This window comes from Melospiza melodia, unplaced genomic scaffold (genome assembly GCF_035770615.1).
Source record: "Melospiza melodia melodia isolate bMelMel2 unplaced genomic scaffold, bMelMel2.pri scaffold_28, whole genome shotgun sequence".
Lineage (NCBI taxonomy): Eukaryota > Metazoa > Chordata > Aves > Passeriformes > Passerellidae > Melospiza > Melospiza melodia.
This window is the reverse complement of record NW_026948600.1, coordinates 5229097-5244943: the sequence shown is the minus strand read 5'-3', so window position 1 is coordinate 5244943 and position 15847 is coordinate 5229097. Positions and strand designations below refer to the sequence as shown.

The 15847-nt window shown below is 53.0% G+C and overlaps 1 protein-coding gene across 1 annotated transcript in view; it reads right to left on the bottom strand.

Annotated features, from left to right (window-relative positions):
- Positions 1–8799, bottom strand: part of LOC134433862 (olfactory receptor 14J1-like) — a gene marked incomplete at its 5' end in the record, with an annotated part of 34950 nt that extends 26151 nt beyond the window's left edge. Inside the window, one exon of the mRNA XM_063182563.1 lies at positions 8338–8799. Coding sequence (XP_063038633.1) covers positions 8338–8799 — 462 coding nt within the window. The remainder of the gene's footprint in view (positions 1–8337) is intronic.
- Positions 8800–15847: the final 7048 nt, after the last annotated feature.

Here is a 15847-nt window from a genome sequence, read left to right as displayed (position 1 = left end):
CCGAGCCGCGACTTGAGATCCTCGGGGGAACGTAAACGGTTCGGGCGCACTTGCGGGGAACTCGGGGATCTCTAACCGGGCTCAGTATGGCGCGGGGCACGGCAGGAGTTTTAGGCGTGGGACTGTGTTATGAGGGGCTCTGGGGCTGCGGGGGATGAGAGGAGATGAATTCTGAGAAGTGGCTGTATTGGGCATCTGTGGGGTTGGGAGCCCCCAGGGGGGCCAGGGACGCTTTGAGGGGTCCCAAATGGGCGCTGAGGGGACACTGAGGGATCCTGGAGGGTCTGGGGGACACTTATGGAACAGACGGGGGACGATCCCGGGGTTCTGTGGAGCGCGGGGCATGACGGGCTTTGTAATCCTGGCTGCAATTGAGCTCAATCGGGCCGCGTGGCATGACGGGAGTTGTAGGAAAAAGAAAATATGGCGCCCACCCTAGGCACCGCCCCGAAGTCTCCGGTCCCTAAGCTGATTTTTTCAGGCCGTGATGGGCGGAAGCATCAGCAAATGGGAGGTGGCAACAGCCCATTCAACCTCTGCAGTCCCTGCCACTACAGACCACTTTATTTCCAGTACAGACCAGTACAACCCCAGTGCTCCTCCAATCCCTCCCAGTACAGCCCTGTCCCTCCCAATACACCTGAGTTCTTTTCCAGTACAGCCCAGTTCATGCCAATGTCATCTACAGTATGTCCTGTGTCTCCATTCTTCCCTGCAATGTCTTCCCTGTCCCCAGTTTGTCCCAGTATCACTCCCAGTATGTCCTGGTATGTCCCAGTCTGTCTCAGTGTACCCTACAGTCCATCCCAGTCCACCCAGTTTCCCCCTCAGCATTCCTCGTGTTCCCAAGTTTTCCCAGTCCTCCCCAGTGTCACTCCCAGTATGTCCCAGTCTCTCCCACAGTGTTCCCAGCGTTCCCAAGTTTTCCCAGTCCTCCCCAGTGTCACTCCCAGTATGTCCCAGTCTCTCCCACAGCGTTCCCAGTGTTCCCAGTATGTCCCAGTCCTCCCCAGTGTTTCCAAGGACAGTTTCATTTCTCACGGTGGCCGTGGCAGCCAAACCCAGCAGTGGGGTCAGTGCAGTGCCCATGGCCACAGCCCCTTGCAGGGGCCCAGTGCAGCTTGGGCTGATGATCCACCCTCACAGCTGGCCCAGGGCAGCTCTGCAGTGCCTTTGGTGGCACCTGGGGCTGGCACACACCTGAGCAGTGTGTCTGTTTGCACTGGGGAAACTCAGCAGTTTCAGACTGCTTCAAAAAACCCCAAAAAGGGAAATCCCCTCTGAGGCTGAGTGCAGCCAGCTCTGCAAGCACAGCAGGGCCCAGGGCAGTGAGCACAGACAGGATGGGGCTTGGCAATGAGGAGCAAGGTTGGCCACACTGCGTCAGAGCTCTAGGCACAGCTTCTGTGAGCAGGCCAGAGCTGCTGAGGAGAGACCCTGGGTCAATATCAATCACAGAATGCTGCAATCACCTCTGCTGTAAAGAGAAATAAAATAAAATACTTCCTTTAAAATAGGAATGTGTATTTTTTTACAAGGTGTTTGAAATCTTTCCCCATAACAGGACTTGGAAAATTTTAATGAGTCTCTCAGGGCTTTGATGTTGTTTACATCAGACTCAGTCCCTGAGAGTGTCTTCAAAAAACTTCTCAAGAACTCAAAGTTAAATTTAGACGCCAAAGTTTCTTGAAGTTTTAAAGGGTGCCACTGAGGGACATGACTGGGAAAGTGTCCCCAGGTTCCATTTAGAGCAGAACACTGGGGGCAGTCATGGCAGCCGGGGACAAACAAGGCCAAGGTGTCTCTGGTGCTGAGCACACCTGGATGTGTTTGAGGAATGCAAAGGGCCAAGGCCTGAGCCCCAGCCCCTGGCCAGGCTGATCCTGTCCCTCCCTCCTTGCTCAGGGCTCTTCCCGGGATGGGCACTGGCGTGTGGGGATGTGCAATGGCAAGGGCAGGAGCATGGGGCGGCCCCTGCCAGGCTGCTGAGCAGGGACAAGAAGGCAATGAGGCCCCAGCCCTGCAAGGGTCACTTGTCCCCTGCTCCTGCCTCAGGCCCAGGGCCAGCAGCCATGGCCAAAGTGCTGCCCAAGTTGGCTCTGGCAGGGCTGTCTTGCAGCTGCTGCCCATCCCTGTGCCCTGTGCAGCCCAGGCTGTCCCACGGTGTCCCTGCCCTGCGCCTCTGTCCCTGCAGGCTGTCGGCATCCCCCGGCTGCCCCACCTGGCTGGGCCCTTCCTTTGCACCCAGCTCTGCCTTCTGCCTGCCTCTGCCTGCCCACACAAAGCCTTGGCCTTGATATCAAAAGGATTAATTTAATTTTTACTGTGCCTGTGAACTTTTAGCACAGGAACACAGCATGCAGGGGCTGCTTTCCCAGCAAGGATGGTTGGAAGAGAAGACATCTGGCTCAAGGGTGCAGGGATAGAGAAAACAAGGAGTGAATCTGGGAACTTGGGCTGGGTTTTATGAAAATGAGTAAATTGTAATTCATATTTAGTGACTGTATAAGCAACATACTGGTAGAATCACATGTCCATGTAAGGTTAGGAATTATCCCTCACCAGACCTCACGCCTGAATTACTGATACCCTGTGAAATAGCAAATCAGTGTTAAGGAGCCTTATTCTGATATTTCAGAGGTTTGCTCTCTGTGGTTCCTTACAGAACTAAGGAGTCAGCTGTGACACTGTGAAAACTCATGGAACAAAGGCTCCATGGTGACACAGCAGAGCCCCCTGGAAACAAAATCCATTTTGGCACATTGGGGCCACATTGAACCAATGGCCTGTTGTGATACTGCGGATCCAAGGAGACCATTGTGACCCTGAGAAACTTCTTGGAACCAAGGGGCCATTGTGACACAGCACGGCCTGGTGGAACCATGGGTCCATTGTAACACTTTTGAACCTCACGGAACCAAGGTGACCGTGTTCAATGGCGAAACCTCATGGAACAAAGGGTCCATGGTGACACTGCAGAACAAAGGAGACTGCTGCTGGCAGTGTGAGAGCGCATGGAACCACAAGTCCATTGTGACACAGCAAGGCCTGATGGAGCCAAGGGTCCCTTGTTAAACTGTGTGGCCTCATGGAACCATGAGCCATTGTGACACAGCATGGCCACATGGAGCCAAGGGGCCACTGTGACACTGCGGACCCAAGGAGACCATTGGGACTGAGGAACCTCATGAAACCAAGAGCCCATTGTTCCACTGCGGGGCCCTGTGGAACCAAGGGGAGCACAGCGACATTGCAGGGCCTCATGGAACAATGGAGACTGTTCTGACACTTTGGGACCCACATGGAACCAAGGGGCCATTAGAGCATGGCAGGGCCTGGTGGAATCAAGGGGATTGCAGGAAACACTGTGGATGTCCATGGGATGAAGGGTCCATTCTGACACCGTGGGACACTCTTGCGCATCATGGAACCAAAGGTCCATTGTGACACAGCAGGGCCTCATGGAACCATGGAGGCCATTTTATACTTGGAGGCCTTGTGGAACCAAAGGGCCATTGTGGCACTTCAGAGCCTTGCGGAGCCAAGAGGACTATAGTGACACTGTGGGGCTCCATGAAACCAATGGTCTGTGGTGACACTGCAAGGCCTTATGGGATCATGGAGACCATTCTGACACTACAAGGCCTCATGGAAGAATGGAACCATTGTGACACTGTGGAGTCTTGGCAGGCCAAGGGGCAGTTGTCACACTGTGTGGCACCATGGAACCAAGGAGGCCATTGTGACACTCCAGGGCCCATAGAACTAAGGATTCATGGAACAGTGCAGGACCCCATGGGATTAAAGGTCCATTGGGACATTGCGGAGACTCATGGAATCCTGGAGGCCATGATGACACTTGGAGGCCTCGTTGGATCAAGGGGCTCTGCAGGGCCTCATGGAACCAAGGAGACCTTTCTGACATCGTGAGTCCCCATGGAAGAAAGGGTCCATTGTGACACTGCACCACCAAGGAGACCCCTGTGACACTGCCAGCCCTCATGGAAGCCAGGGAGCATTGTGACACTCGGGAGCCCCATGGAAACAAGAGTCCAGTGTGACACAGGAATGCCTCATGGAACCGTGGAGACCATTATGACGCATGGGGCCTCATGGAACCAAGGGAGCATTTTGACACAGCAAGGCCTCATTGTACCAAGGGCACAATAATGACACTGTGGGGCTCTGTGTGACCAAGGGGACATTCTTAAAGTGCAGAATCAAGGAGACCATTGTGACACTCTGGGGCATCATGGAACCACAGGTCCTTTGTGACACAGCATGGCTGCAGGAAACCATGGAGGCCATTTCTACACCTTGAGTGCTTGTGAAACCAAAGGGCCATTGTGGCACTTTGTGTCTCCATGGAACCAAGGAGTCCGTTGTGACACTATGAGGCCCTGTTGGGCAAATGTGGCACTGTGTGGCACCATGTAACCAAGGGACCATTGTGACACTACAGGAACTAAGGATGTTACGTCCCCGTGGAACTAAGGATTCATGGAAAAATGTAAGACTCATGGAACCAGAGGTCCATTGTGACTTTGCAAGGCCTCATGGAACTAAGGGGAGGGACAATTGTGACACTGTGGGGCCCAATGGAAGCAAGGGGCCAGTGTGACACAACTGGGCCTCATGCAGCCAGGGGGCCACTGGGATCCTGAGGAACCCAAAAGAACCAAGGGGCCATTTTGACACTCTGCAGCTGTGGAGACCCTGAGATGCATTCCCTGGCTTAGGGAGACACAAGAAGCTTCCCTCGAAAGCTGTTTGACCCCATTGGCTCCATCACCTTATTCTCTGTCCCTCAGCCACTCTCTCCCTATTTTCCCACTGGCCCCATCTTTGTACTGCCCCCCCGGCACTGATCAGCCCCTTCCTCTCGAGATACAGAAACCTGGATTCCCCTCAGGAGTCCTGCCTTGTGACCCTGAATATCTCACCACACAGCTGAATTAAACATCTGTGGATACCATGCAAATGCCCTTTTTGCTTCCCTACCCTGGGCTTTATTAGCATCTATTCCAGCTGAAACAATGGTCCATTATTGCTGTGTAGATCCAAGGAGACCATGGAGACACTGTGGCATCTCATGGATCCAAGGGGCCATTGTGACACTGAAGAATTTCATGGAACCCAGGGTCCATTGTGACACAGCAGGGCCTCGTTGGAACAAAGGAGAGCATTGTGGCAGTGCAGAACCAAGGAGGCCATTTTGACAGAACCCAATGGAACCAAGGGTCCATTCTTCTACAGCAGGGCCTCATGGAACCAAGGGACAATTGTGTGGGGCATAATGGAGTCAAGGATACCACTCATACTGAAATCCACTGGATAGAAACTTCTGAACACAGTTTTGAGTATTTGAAAGCAGGTATTCTTTACTACAGCATTGTGATCACTTGGGCCATCCTTCCTCCATTGGAGTGCATTAAGCATTGAATGAACAGTTTTTATCACACACACTGATTATGTATCCATTAGCTATCCCCACTTCCTTTGCGTTTATTTGACATAGTTGCACCCCTTATCACAAATGCTTTTATGGTTCTTTGGGTTTTGTCTTCAACATCTGGAGTCGTTTTCAGATGGCTGTTCCTTGATCCCCTTTTGAGTAAGGGTAATATTATTGTTCTGCATAACTTCTGTTTTGTCCGCCTTGCAGAGCTGAGCTGGCATCCTGCTTGCATTTCTTGGGACTTCTGTTTGCCAGTGGTACATCCTTAATCAGTTTCTCCAAGGCTGGGCTGTTCTGTTCTACTGTCCTTGACAAGAGTAAATGTTCTGTTCTCCTGTCCTTGTCTCAGTGCTTCCCCGCATGAGGTGTCTGCAACCCCCCCCCAACCTATGGGCCTGGGGTGGGCAAGTGTTCCTGGGGAACAGGGATGGGACAGTTGGGCTGGACGGACCCAAGGGATGTTCCATTCCATGTCACACCATGATCAGAAATCATCTGAGAGAAGCGGGGGGACATGGGAGGTAGGGAATAATTTCTTTTTTAAGACATTTTTCTTTCAAAACAGCACCTACACATGCAGAATCCTCACATGCCACAGGGTGGTTAAACATTTTCTGCTAGTAGGAGATTTCCTGTGGATTTGCTTTTCTTCTGTGGCTTTTTCTTTTTCTGGTTGGTTTGTTTGTGGGGTTTTTGTGTTGTTGTGGGTAGGTGTTCCCTTGGGTATTTTGATTTGGTTTAAGTTTTTCATTTTTTCATTGGGTTGGGGTTTTACCCTGTTGAAATTACTTTCTTTTGAAGCATACGTATTTTCTGCCCTTTCTTGTGGCTTGCTTGGCACCTGATGGCAAGATAAATTTACCCAAATCAGTCATCTTGCCCAATTACATTTTGCAGTCACCATTAATGAGATGAGTTCAGTCACAGACTCCCTGCAATTTGGCAGCATCCACAAAGGAATTGAAAGTACATTTCATGGCATTGTAGACACAATAGAAATATTCCACAGTAGTGGCCAAGGGCTGGTCACTGAGGGATGTCACCAGGGTGTGGCTGCAAAGAGGACTCTGTACCATGGATGACATTTGACCCTCATTGTTCAGCCAAACTCCCACCCAGCCCATGTTCCACTCCTTCAGCCCAGCTCTCTCCAGTCTGGCTCTGAGGACACCACAGCAGATCCTGTCCCAGGCCTGGCTGAAGTCTGGGCACACAACATCCCCTCCTTTTCCCTCCCACGTGGGTTCTGCAGTCCCTGCCCTGTCCTGCCAGTGCCTGGAATGGCTGCAGGAGGATTTGCCACATCCCCTTCCCTGCTGAGCCTGACCAGGCTGTGACTCTCCCACTGCCTCTCCCTGCCCTGTGTGCAGACTGGTTCCATGTCTGCCCTTCCCAAGTGCCCAGGACCCTCTGGGATGGCTCTGGCCTTTCCAAGGGTTTGAGAGAGGTCCCACAGTGACACTGCCCAGCCTTCTCAACAGCCCTGACACCAAAGGCCTTTTCCACCTCCCTCAGTTCCAGGTCAGTGCCCAGAACACAGCACAGCCCTGTCCAGGTCCTCGGGCTGGTTCAGAAGGGAGGCAGCTCTAATTTCTCCCCACAGACCCTCACTCTATCCAATGTCCCTTTGTGCAGTCCATGGCTGCCCTGAGGATTTTTTTCCGGGAGCCTCCCTGCCTGGGATATTTCTCTCTGTGCAGTCCTAACCACAACCCAGCAAAGGATTCAGATGTTTGCCCAGAGGACGTTACTCTCAGAGTGAAGTGGCCTCAAGGCCCTGTTTGTGCCACTGGAATTGTGCCACCCCCGGGTGCTGCTGATGGTGTTTGTGCTCACTGGGGTTCCTCTCCCCACACACACATAATGCACTGCTGAGATCTCCTCAGCACAGAGCAAACATGGCCTGCTGGCCTGGTCACTGGTCACAGGGACAAAGAACCTCCTGCAGGTGGGGAGAGGCCAGTGCTGGCAATGGTGGTTGCAGGGGCTGGTGTGGGACAATTGCCCTGGGGCACCTTCCCAGGCTGGCCCAGAACAAAGACACAGCCCAGGCCCTGCTCTTCTGCTTCCTCAGGTCCATGCCAGGAGCTCTGGCTGTGCCAGGACACTGCTGTGAGCTCCCCTTGCACACTCCCCCCCTGCCCCAGGCACTGGGCTCAGCGGTGCCAGGGCATTCCTGGGGCACATTGCTGACAGCAGCTCTGGAGGGGAGCAAAGCCCCCCTGCCCTGCCCTCAGGAGATGCCCTTTGCTGCTGGAGCTGCTGTGCTGGAGCCCAGCTGTGTCCCAGCAGTGCCCACGGCCTGGCCCTGCCTGTGGCCACAGCAGGGACACGCAGCAGGACAGTGACCAAGCTGCAGGAGCACTCCGGCCTTACAACCACAGCAGGGCTGGCAAGGACAGGGTGCAGTTGGGCAGAGCAGATGTGGGAAGAGCCAGGGCCATTGTCCCTGGCTGTGCTGCTGTGCTGGGAGTCTCTACCCTGCAGCCCTGCTCACAGGCACTGCCCCTGCAGGGAAAGAGAAGGGCTCAGGAAGAATTCCGGGCACACAGGTCAGGGCAAGCACTTGTTTTTATTTAAATCTCAAGGGAAAAAGCCTCTTGCAAGTCTTCATATTTCAAAAGAAGGTAGATATTAATGTAGAAATGCTAAGTGCAATACTGCAGTATTTTGTAAAAAACATACCAACAATAGAAAAAAGTTACAAAATAAAAACAGAGACATAGGGGGAAAAAGGATGAGATTCTAAAGAGTTACATTCTAAAGGCTCTGCATCAGAAAATGGTTCTGAAATGCTTCTGAAAATACAGTACAATCAATTTTCTCAGGGCCTCCTTGAGCTCCTGGTTCCTCAGGCTGTAGATGAGGGGGTTCAGGGCTGGAGGCACCACTGAGTACAGAAGTGACAGGGCCAGATACAGAGATGGGGAGGAGATGGAGGGGGGCTTCAGGTAGGCAAAAAACCCAGTGCTGAGAAACAGGGAGACCACGGCCAGGTGAGGGAGGCAGGTGGAAAAGGCTTTGTGCCGTCCCTGCTCAGAGGGGATCCTCAGCACAGCCCTGAAGATCTGCACATAGGAGAAAACAATGAAAACAAAACAAGCAAAGAATAGAAGAGCACTTAGCACAAGAAGCTCAAGTTCCCTGAGGTAGGATTTGTAGCAGGAAAGCTTCAGGATCTGTGGGATTTCACAGAAGAACTGGCCCAGGGCATTGCCACGGCACAGGGGCAGGGAAAATGTATTGGCTGTGTGCAGCAGTGAATAGAGAAAGGCACTGGCCCAGGCAGCTGCTGCCATGTGGGCACAAGCTCTGCTGCCCAGGAGGGTCCCGTAGTGCAGGGGTTTGCAGATGGAAACGTAGCGGTCATAGCACATGATGGTCAGGAGATAAAACTCTGCTCCAATGAAGAATGTAAAGAAAAAGAGCTGAGCAGCACATCCAGTGTAGGAGATGTTCCTGGTGTCCCAGAGGGAATTGTGCATGGCTTTGGGGACAGTGGTGCAGATCATGCCCAGGTCGCTGAGGGCCAAGTTGAGCAGGAAGAAGAACATGGGCGTGTGCAGGTGGTGGCCGCAGGCTACAGCGCTGATGATGAGGCCGTTGCCCAGGAGGGCAGCCAGGGAGATGCCCAGCAAGAGGCAGAAGTGCAGGAGCTGCAGCTGCCGCGTGTCTGCCAATGCCAGCAGGAGGAAGTGCCTGATGGAGCTGCTGTTGGACATTCCTAACTCTGGGCATTGTGGACTGTAGAAACAAGACATTGGAAAGCTGAGACCAAGCTCTTGGAATCAACCCTATAGGGTTATTTTAGGAATTCCCTCAAAACTACTTCTTTACCTGTGGGGAAACTTCACTCAATATGTTTATTCTTGAGCTTGGGTTTATGCTCCTGATTTACTGATTCATCTTAGGCACTGCTCTCAGCCTGAACCCTGGGGAAGCCCACAGGGAAAACAGGGCTCCCTCTGCCCCATTGCAGTCAGACCTGCTGGTCCACACACAGGTGCACTTTGCCGATTCCATCTCCCTCTAGTTCAGGGTGATCCAACATAAACTGAGCTAGAAAAATTCAGTCGAGTTTTTAAAGACTCCAGTTTAAAAGTCAATTTATCTAAGCCCTTCTCTCTTTCCCTACACAGCTGGACAGGGAGGGATGCCAAGGGTTGGTCTGGCTCTCTGCTGCCTCGAGTTGTGCCTACTGGGAGTTGTTTCTCTCTATCCAAGCCTTGTCCCTGCCAGTGCTGCCAGAGCCCAGCCCAGCTCTGGGGGCTCAGCTCTGCCCTGCAGACCCCTCCCAGCACAGGGCACTGCCCAGGGGCATCTCCCTGGCAGCAGGGCCTTAAGGGCAGGCCAGACAGACAGAGATGCTGCAAGCCAAGGGACTGCTGCTGCTGTCTGTAGGGAGAGGAGGCTGAGAAGGCACTTTCTGAGGGAGATCTGAGGCTCATCTGCTGATGCCCAGGGTGACAGTGCAGGAGTCTCAGTGACACAGCCAAAGCTGACAGCCCCTTTCCCTTCCGTTTAGGAGAAAGGTGAGAGCAGCCCTGGCCATACAGCACCATCTCCAGAGCAGGAGTCTGCCCTGATGGGGGTGGCTCCTTCCACCTCCAACTTCTCCCCTGCAGTGTCCATGGGGAGCTGCCAGGCAGGCTGAGAGCTGCCCCTGGCAGGTGGCACATGCCCTGGGCTGGCCAAGAGCCCTGAGGGCTGCAGGAGCGGCTCTGCAGGACAGCCCTGGGCAGCCCTGGCTGCAGCCCCAGCTTCACCCCCTGCAGCCGTCCCAGGCCGTCCTGCCCTCTCCCTCTGGTGGTGCCCAGGGAAGCCCGGCTCTGCAGCACATCCTCCTCCTCCTGCTCCTGTGCCACAGAGAAACGGGGAGAGTCCTCCTGACACATCCCCCAGGCTGTGGGGTGTGCTGCCTTCAGGAGATCCCTCCAGGAGCACAGGGGATATTGCCCTGCACCCACACACTCACCATGCACAGGGCTGTGAAAATCTTTCCCCAGGTGAAGTCTCAGCTCAATGTCTTCCCAATCCTGATTGCCTTCAGCCTGTCTCTGCCTGGCTCCTCTCCCCTCAGTGCCTGCAGGCAGAGCCCTCAGCCCTGATGGGCTGGGAGAGGAGCTGGTCCTGGGAAGAGCTGTTCCTTTAAAGCTCAGCAGTACAGACACAGCACAAGGACTTTAATGAACCTTTTGGGACTTTGGTGTTGTTTACATCAGACTAAGTCCCAGAGATTGCTCAAAAACTTCTCAAGAACTCAAAATTAAATTGAAACTCTGAAACTTCTTGAAGATTTAATGGTTCCCACTGAGGAACACGACTGAGAAAGTGTCCCCAAGTTCCAGTTAGTGCAGAACACTGGAGGCAGTGATGACAGCTGGGAACAAAGAAGGCAAAAGTGTCTCTGGTGCTGAGCACACCTGGATGTGTTTGAGGAATGCAAAGGGCCCAGGCCTGAGCCCCAGCCCCTGGCCAGGCAGATCCTGTCCCTCCCTCCTTCCTCAGGGCTCTTCCCAGATGGGCACTGGCATGTGGGGATGTGCAATGGCAAGGGCAGGAGCATGGGGCGGCCCCTGCCAGGCTGCTGAGCAGGGACAAGGAGGCAATGAGGTCCCAGGCCTGCAAGGGTCACTTGTCCCCTCGTGGCCTCAGGCCCAGGCCCAGCAGCCATGGCCAAAGTGCTGCCCAAGTTGGCTCTGGCAGGGCTGTCTTGCAGCTGCTGCCCATCCCTGTGCCCTGTGCAGCCCAGGCTGTCCCACAGTGTCCCTGCCCTGCGCCTCTGTCCCTGCAGGCTGTCGGCATCCCCCGGCTGCCCCACCTGGCTGGGCCCTTCCTTTGCTGACAGCTCTGCCTCCTGCCTGCCTCTGCCTGCCCACACAGAGCCTTGGGCTGCTCCAGGCTCCTGCTGAGGATGTGCTGCACCACGGCCCTGCCCAGGGAGGGAAATTCCTTTCTCCTTGTTCCCAATCTGGGCCTCCCCAGCCACCCTTGGCATTGATTTTTTCTATTCAGGCTTTTCTCTACTTTGTCAGAATTATTCACCAACTCTGAAAGCACCCTTCAGTCCCTCCCAGGGCTCTCCTCTGATGTCCTCAGTTTCCACCCCACTGAGCACTTTAGCCCTATACAGTGCTCATGTGCTAGAGTCCAGGGTGCCTGGAGAAGAGGCACAGTTCTTTTCTACAGGAAGGAACCTACAGAGCCCCAGGGTTTTTAAGGCAGATCAGAGGCAGTCACCAGAGGCCAAGGCCAGCCAGACCTGTCTTTCCTTACAGCTTTTGTCTGAAAACAACCCTTGGATATTTGTGGAGTTTTGGAGGTGCAATTCCATTTAAGCCATGATTGCTTGGAACAGAATGGCAGTTCTCCACAGGAAGGAAAGGGCAGAGCCCCAGTGTTTCAAAGGCTGATTACAGGCAGACCCAAGGAGGCCAAGGCCAGCCAGACCTGTTTGTCTTGGCAACTTTTGTGTGGGAGCAGTCTTTGGGTAGATAGATTTTGGGAAGCCAAATTCCAGTTTTGTCCATGAGCACCTGGACAAGAATGACAGTTCTTCTCCATAGGAAGGAAAGTACAGAGCCCCAGAGTTTCAAAGGCAGATAAGAGCTGGCCTTCAGGAAGCCAAGGAAACCTAGACAGTCCTGGCAGCTTTTGTCTGGGAGCTGTCCTTGGATACAAGGAATTTTGGAGGCAGATTCCCGATTTTGGCTACGAACACCTGCACTTGAAAGATGATTTTTCCATGGAAAGAAAAGCACAGACCCCCAGTGTTTTGAAGGCAGATGAGAAGTGGCCTCCAAGATGCCAAGGCCACCCAGAGTTGTCTGTTCTGGCAGTTTTCATACAGGAATCATCCTTCGATATAACTGAATTTGGACATGGAATCCCAATTTCAGCCATGAACCTCTGGAGGAAAAGGAGAGTTCTTTCCCACAGGAAGGAAAGCACAGAAGTCCAGGGTTTTAGGGTCAGATGAGAACCAACACTCAACATGCCAAGGTCAGCTGGACCAGTCAGGCCAAGCCAACCAGAACTTTTCCATGTTCTTGGATCCTTGGGGCCCAGCAGCATCAAAATTGCCCATTGGTTCCATGAGGCCCCGTAGTATCACAACAGATCTTTGTTTCCCCAAGTCCAATGATGTCACCATGGTCTCTTTGGGTCCCCATTGGCACAATGGCCCCTTGCTTCCATGAGGCCTTGCAGTGTCAAAATAGTTTCCTTGGTTCCAGGGGACTGTGCAGAGTACCACAATGGCCCCTTGGTTCTGTTGGGCTCCCCAGGATCACAATGAACCCTTGGTTCCAAAAGGCATGGCTGTGACACACTGGCCTCTTGCTTCCATGAAATCTTGCAGTGTCACAATTGCTTTGGTTCTATGAGACCCTGTGGTGTCACAGTGGCCCCTTGGTGCCATGGGGACTCAGAGTGCCAGAATAGTCTCATTGCTTTTATGAGGCCCTGCAGTGTCACAAAGAGCTCCTTGGTTCCACAAGGCCCTGCAGAGCCCCTTGACTCAACAAGGCCTCAAAATGCCATAATGTTCTCCAGGATTCCGTGAGGCCCAGCAGTGTCACAGGGCTCCATGAAGCCCTGAAGTATGGAATGGCCTCTTGATTCCTTTGGGCTTCTCACTGTTACATGAGTTCCTGGTTCCACCGAGCTCTGCAGTGTCACAGTGGTCTCCTTGGTTCCAGAGAGTCAGAATGTCCCCGTGGTCTCATAGAGCCCCACTACGATCCCCTTGATTCCATGAGGCCCTGCTGTGCTACAATGACCCCTTAGTTAAATGAGGCTCTGCAGTATCACAAGGGCCCCTTGGTTCCATTGGGACCTGAAGTGTCATAATGGTCTCCATGGTTCCATGAGGCCCCGGAATGTCACGATGGCCTTTTGGTTCCATGAGCTTTTGTACAGCCTACAACATTCTCCTTGTCTCCACATGTCATAATGGATCCTTTGTTCCATGACGTGCCTGGCCTCCCACAGCCTCTCAGAGACCTTCTCCCCCTCAAGGTCCCCAACAGCCCTTCATGGCCCCTCAAAACTCCTCCTGGCCCCTCATGACACCTCACAGTTCCATCATGGCCCATCACAGTCCCTGACAGCCTCCCACAGCTCCTCACAGCCCGTCATGGCCCATCCCAGAGCCCCTCCCAGCTGCTCACAGCCCCTCACGGCCCCTCACAGCCCATCATGGCCCCTCACAGCCCCAGGCCTGTGGCTCCTCCCAAAGGAGGAGGGGTCGGGCCCTGCTTGTTCTCCTTTCATTTCAGTCATTTCACAGCCACGAGTGCAGAGTGACTGAAATGGAGCCTTTCCCGAGTGTTTCCCTCGGGGTTAACTATAGGCTGAAGCTCTGTGCTGGTGCTGGCCTGAGCGCCACCATCCCTGCAGCCGCCAGGCTTTGCTGTCCCCCCGTGTCCGTTCCCTGTCCCCGAGTCCCGCCCGGCTCTGGCAGCAGCAGCAGCCGCAGCGCAGGGGGCGCCGGCCCGGCCCAGCCGGGGCTCCCGGCCAGGAGCAGCAGCAGCGCCGGCCCCTTCCTGCCTGCTCCTGCCTCGGCTCCCAAGGGCTTTTTCCAGCTCAATTCTGGACTAGAGCAGCAATCACCCACACACAGCCCTGACTGCTCAGGGCCCACCTGTGCTGCCCTGAGCCAGCCCTCAGAGGAAGAAAGGATTGGGTTCCAGCACTGTTTTCAGCACAGTTTTACTCAGCCTGAGCTGACAGCAGGAGGCTGATGGTGCCTTTGCCTTGCGAATTGGAGATCCTGGCTGCTCTTTCCACTCTTCAGCTTGCCACTTGAAATTTATCTGTAACACTGCAACTGCCTTTTTTGATCAGCATTACCCATAGTGCTTTAGTGACAGTGAATTTTAGGAATCCTTCAAATCAGAGGGTTTTGGGAAAGCTGCAAAATGCAGGCCTCAGAGGCAGCAGAACTGTGCTTAGAGCTAAGCGGAAGCCATAAGATTTGTCAGCAGAAAAATTATATTAGAAGTAGAAAGTAAGATCAAATAGAACAATGGTCTGTGTATTAATGCTTGGTAGAATAACTCCTGAAGCTACAGAAAAGTATATCTAGCGAGATATTAGGAAGTTCTGCTGCCCAGGCCCAGCGGGAAGCTGAGCCTAGTCCGGGGAGCTCCCACAGTGTCGGGAGCTCAGCACACGCAGGGCCAGGCCTAGAGCCCCGGGCACGGCCGCCCATTGCGGGGCAGCAGCGCAGACAGAATGTCCAAACCTCCTGCTCCTGCCACACAGCACCAGCCTTCTCCCCCTCCTCCTCCTCTCCCAGCACAGCACAAATTCCAGCTCGGAGAAGGCTTCCCCAGAGAGGGCTCCAGCTCCTGTTTCAGCCTGAGTGTCCCTGCAGAGGAACAGGGCATCTTTCAGGCACTTCCACAAGCTCAGGTTTCCCATTTCATGAGGAATCTGGGATGAAAATGGACTTGTTAAGAAGGACAAAAGCAGAGGAAATGGATTGGAAATTATTAGGAAAAATGATCCTTTGTATGGGCAAAGCTCACTAAGTCATTCCCTGAAGTTCTCCTTTTCACATTCTTTCAGTCATCTCCTGAGAGGTCCAGCTTGTTCTGGTGCCTTTCATGAACTGACTGTAACTCTTGATTTATATCAATGCATGAGATGTGGAAGCAGCTGAACAGAACACTGAAACAAACTCCTTCTGTCAACCCATTTTCATGTTCTTGATCACTTTCAAGATGTCCATGGGGATGTTGGAATGATTATCACACAGCTCTCCATTTCTGGCTGCAGGCTCTGGAGATTCTTCCTCTGCATTCAGTCAGGCTTGCATTCCCCTAACAATTCCTGATAGCCCCTCATGTTTTCTTAGGGTAGAACAGTAACAATGAAAACCTTACCAATGGCACAACTGCCCCGTCCACAAGGAAAAGAAAGAACAAGCTGTAAATTTCTTCAAACATTTGTCCTGCTTTGCTGCAAGAGTCATGCTGCACGCATGGTGTGGAAAGCCAAGAGAAGATGCAGTTGCTGGCACATCTTGTGACAGAAGCTGCATCTCATTCTCCAGGAAAGGTTCTTGGAAAGAGCAAACAGGACTGTGGACAAGATTCTGGAAGAACTGAAACAGTTTTCAAGAAATGAAATCAAAACAGAAAGAAACAAACCAAGATGTTTTACTCTATTTATTTTCATGCTCCTCTTTGCACTACTTCTCCATCCCATTAATTCCAAATGGATCTCACCTTGAAGATCCATGACTTGGCATGTTTTAGACACTGTAAAATACCACGAGCTATACACAGTTTGCCTTCCCCTGCTTTTTTTCTTTTTTTTTTTGTAAAACAATACTGGAGAGGTAAATGCAGTGCTTGGGTCGGGTACAAATTCTGCATTCAG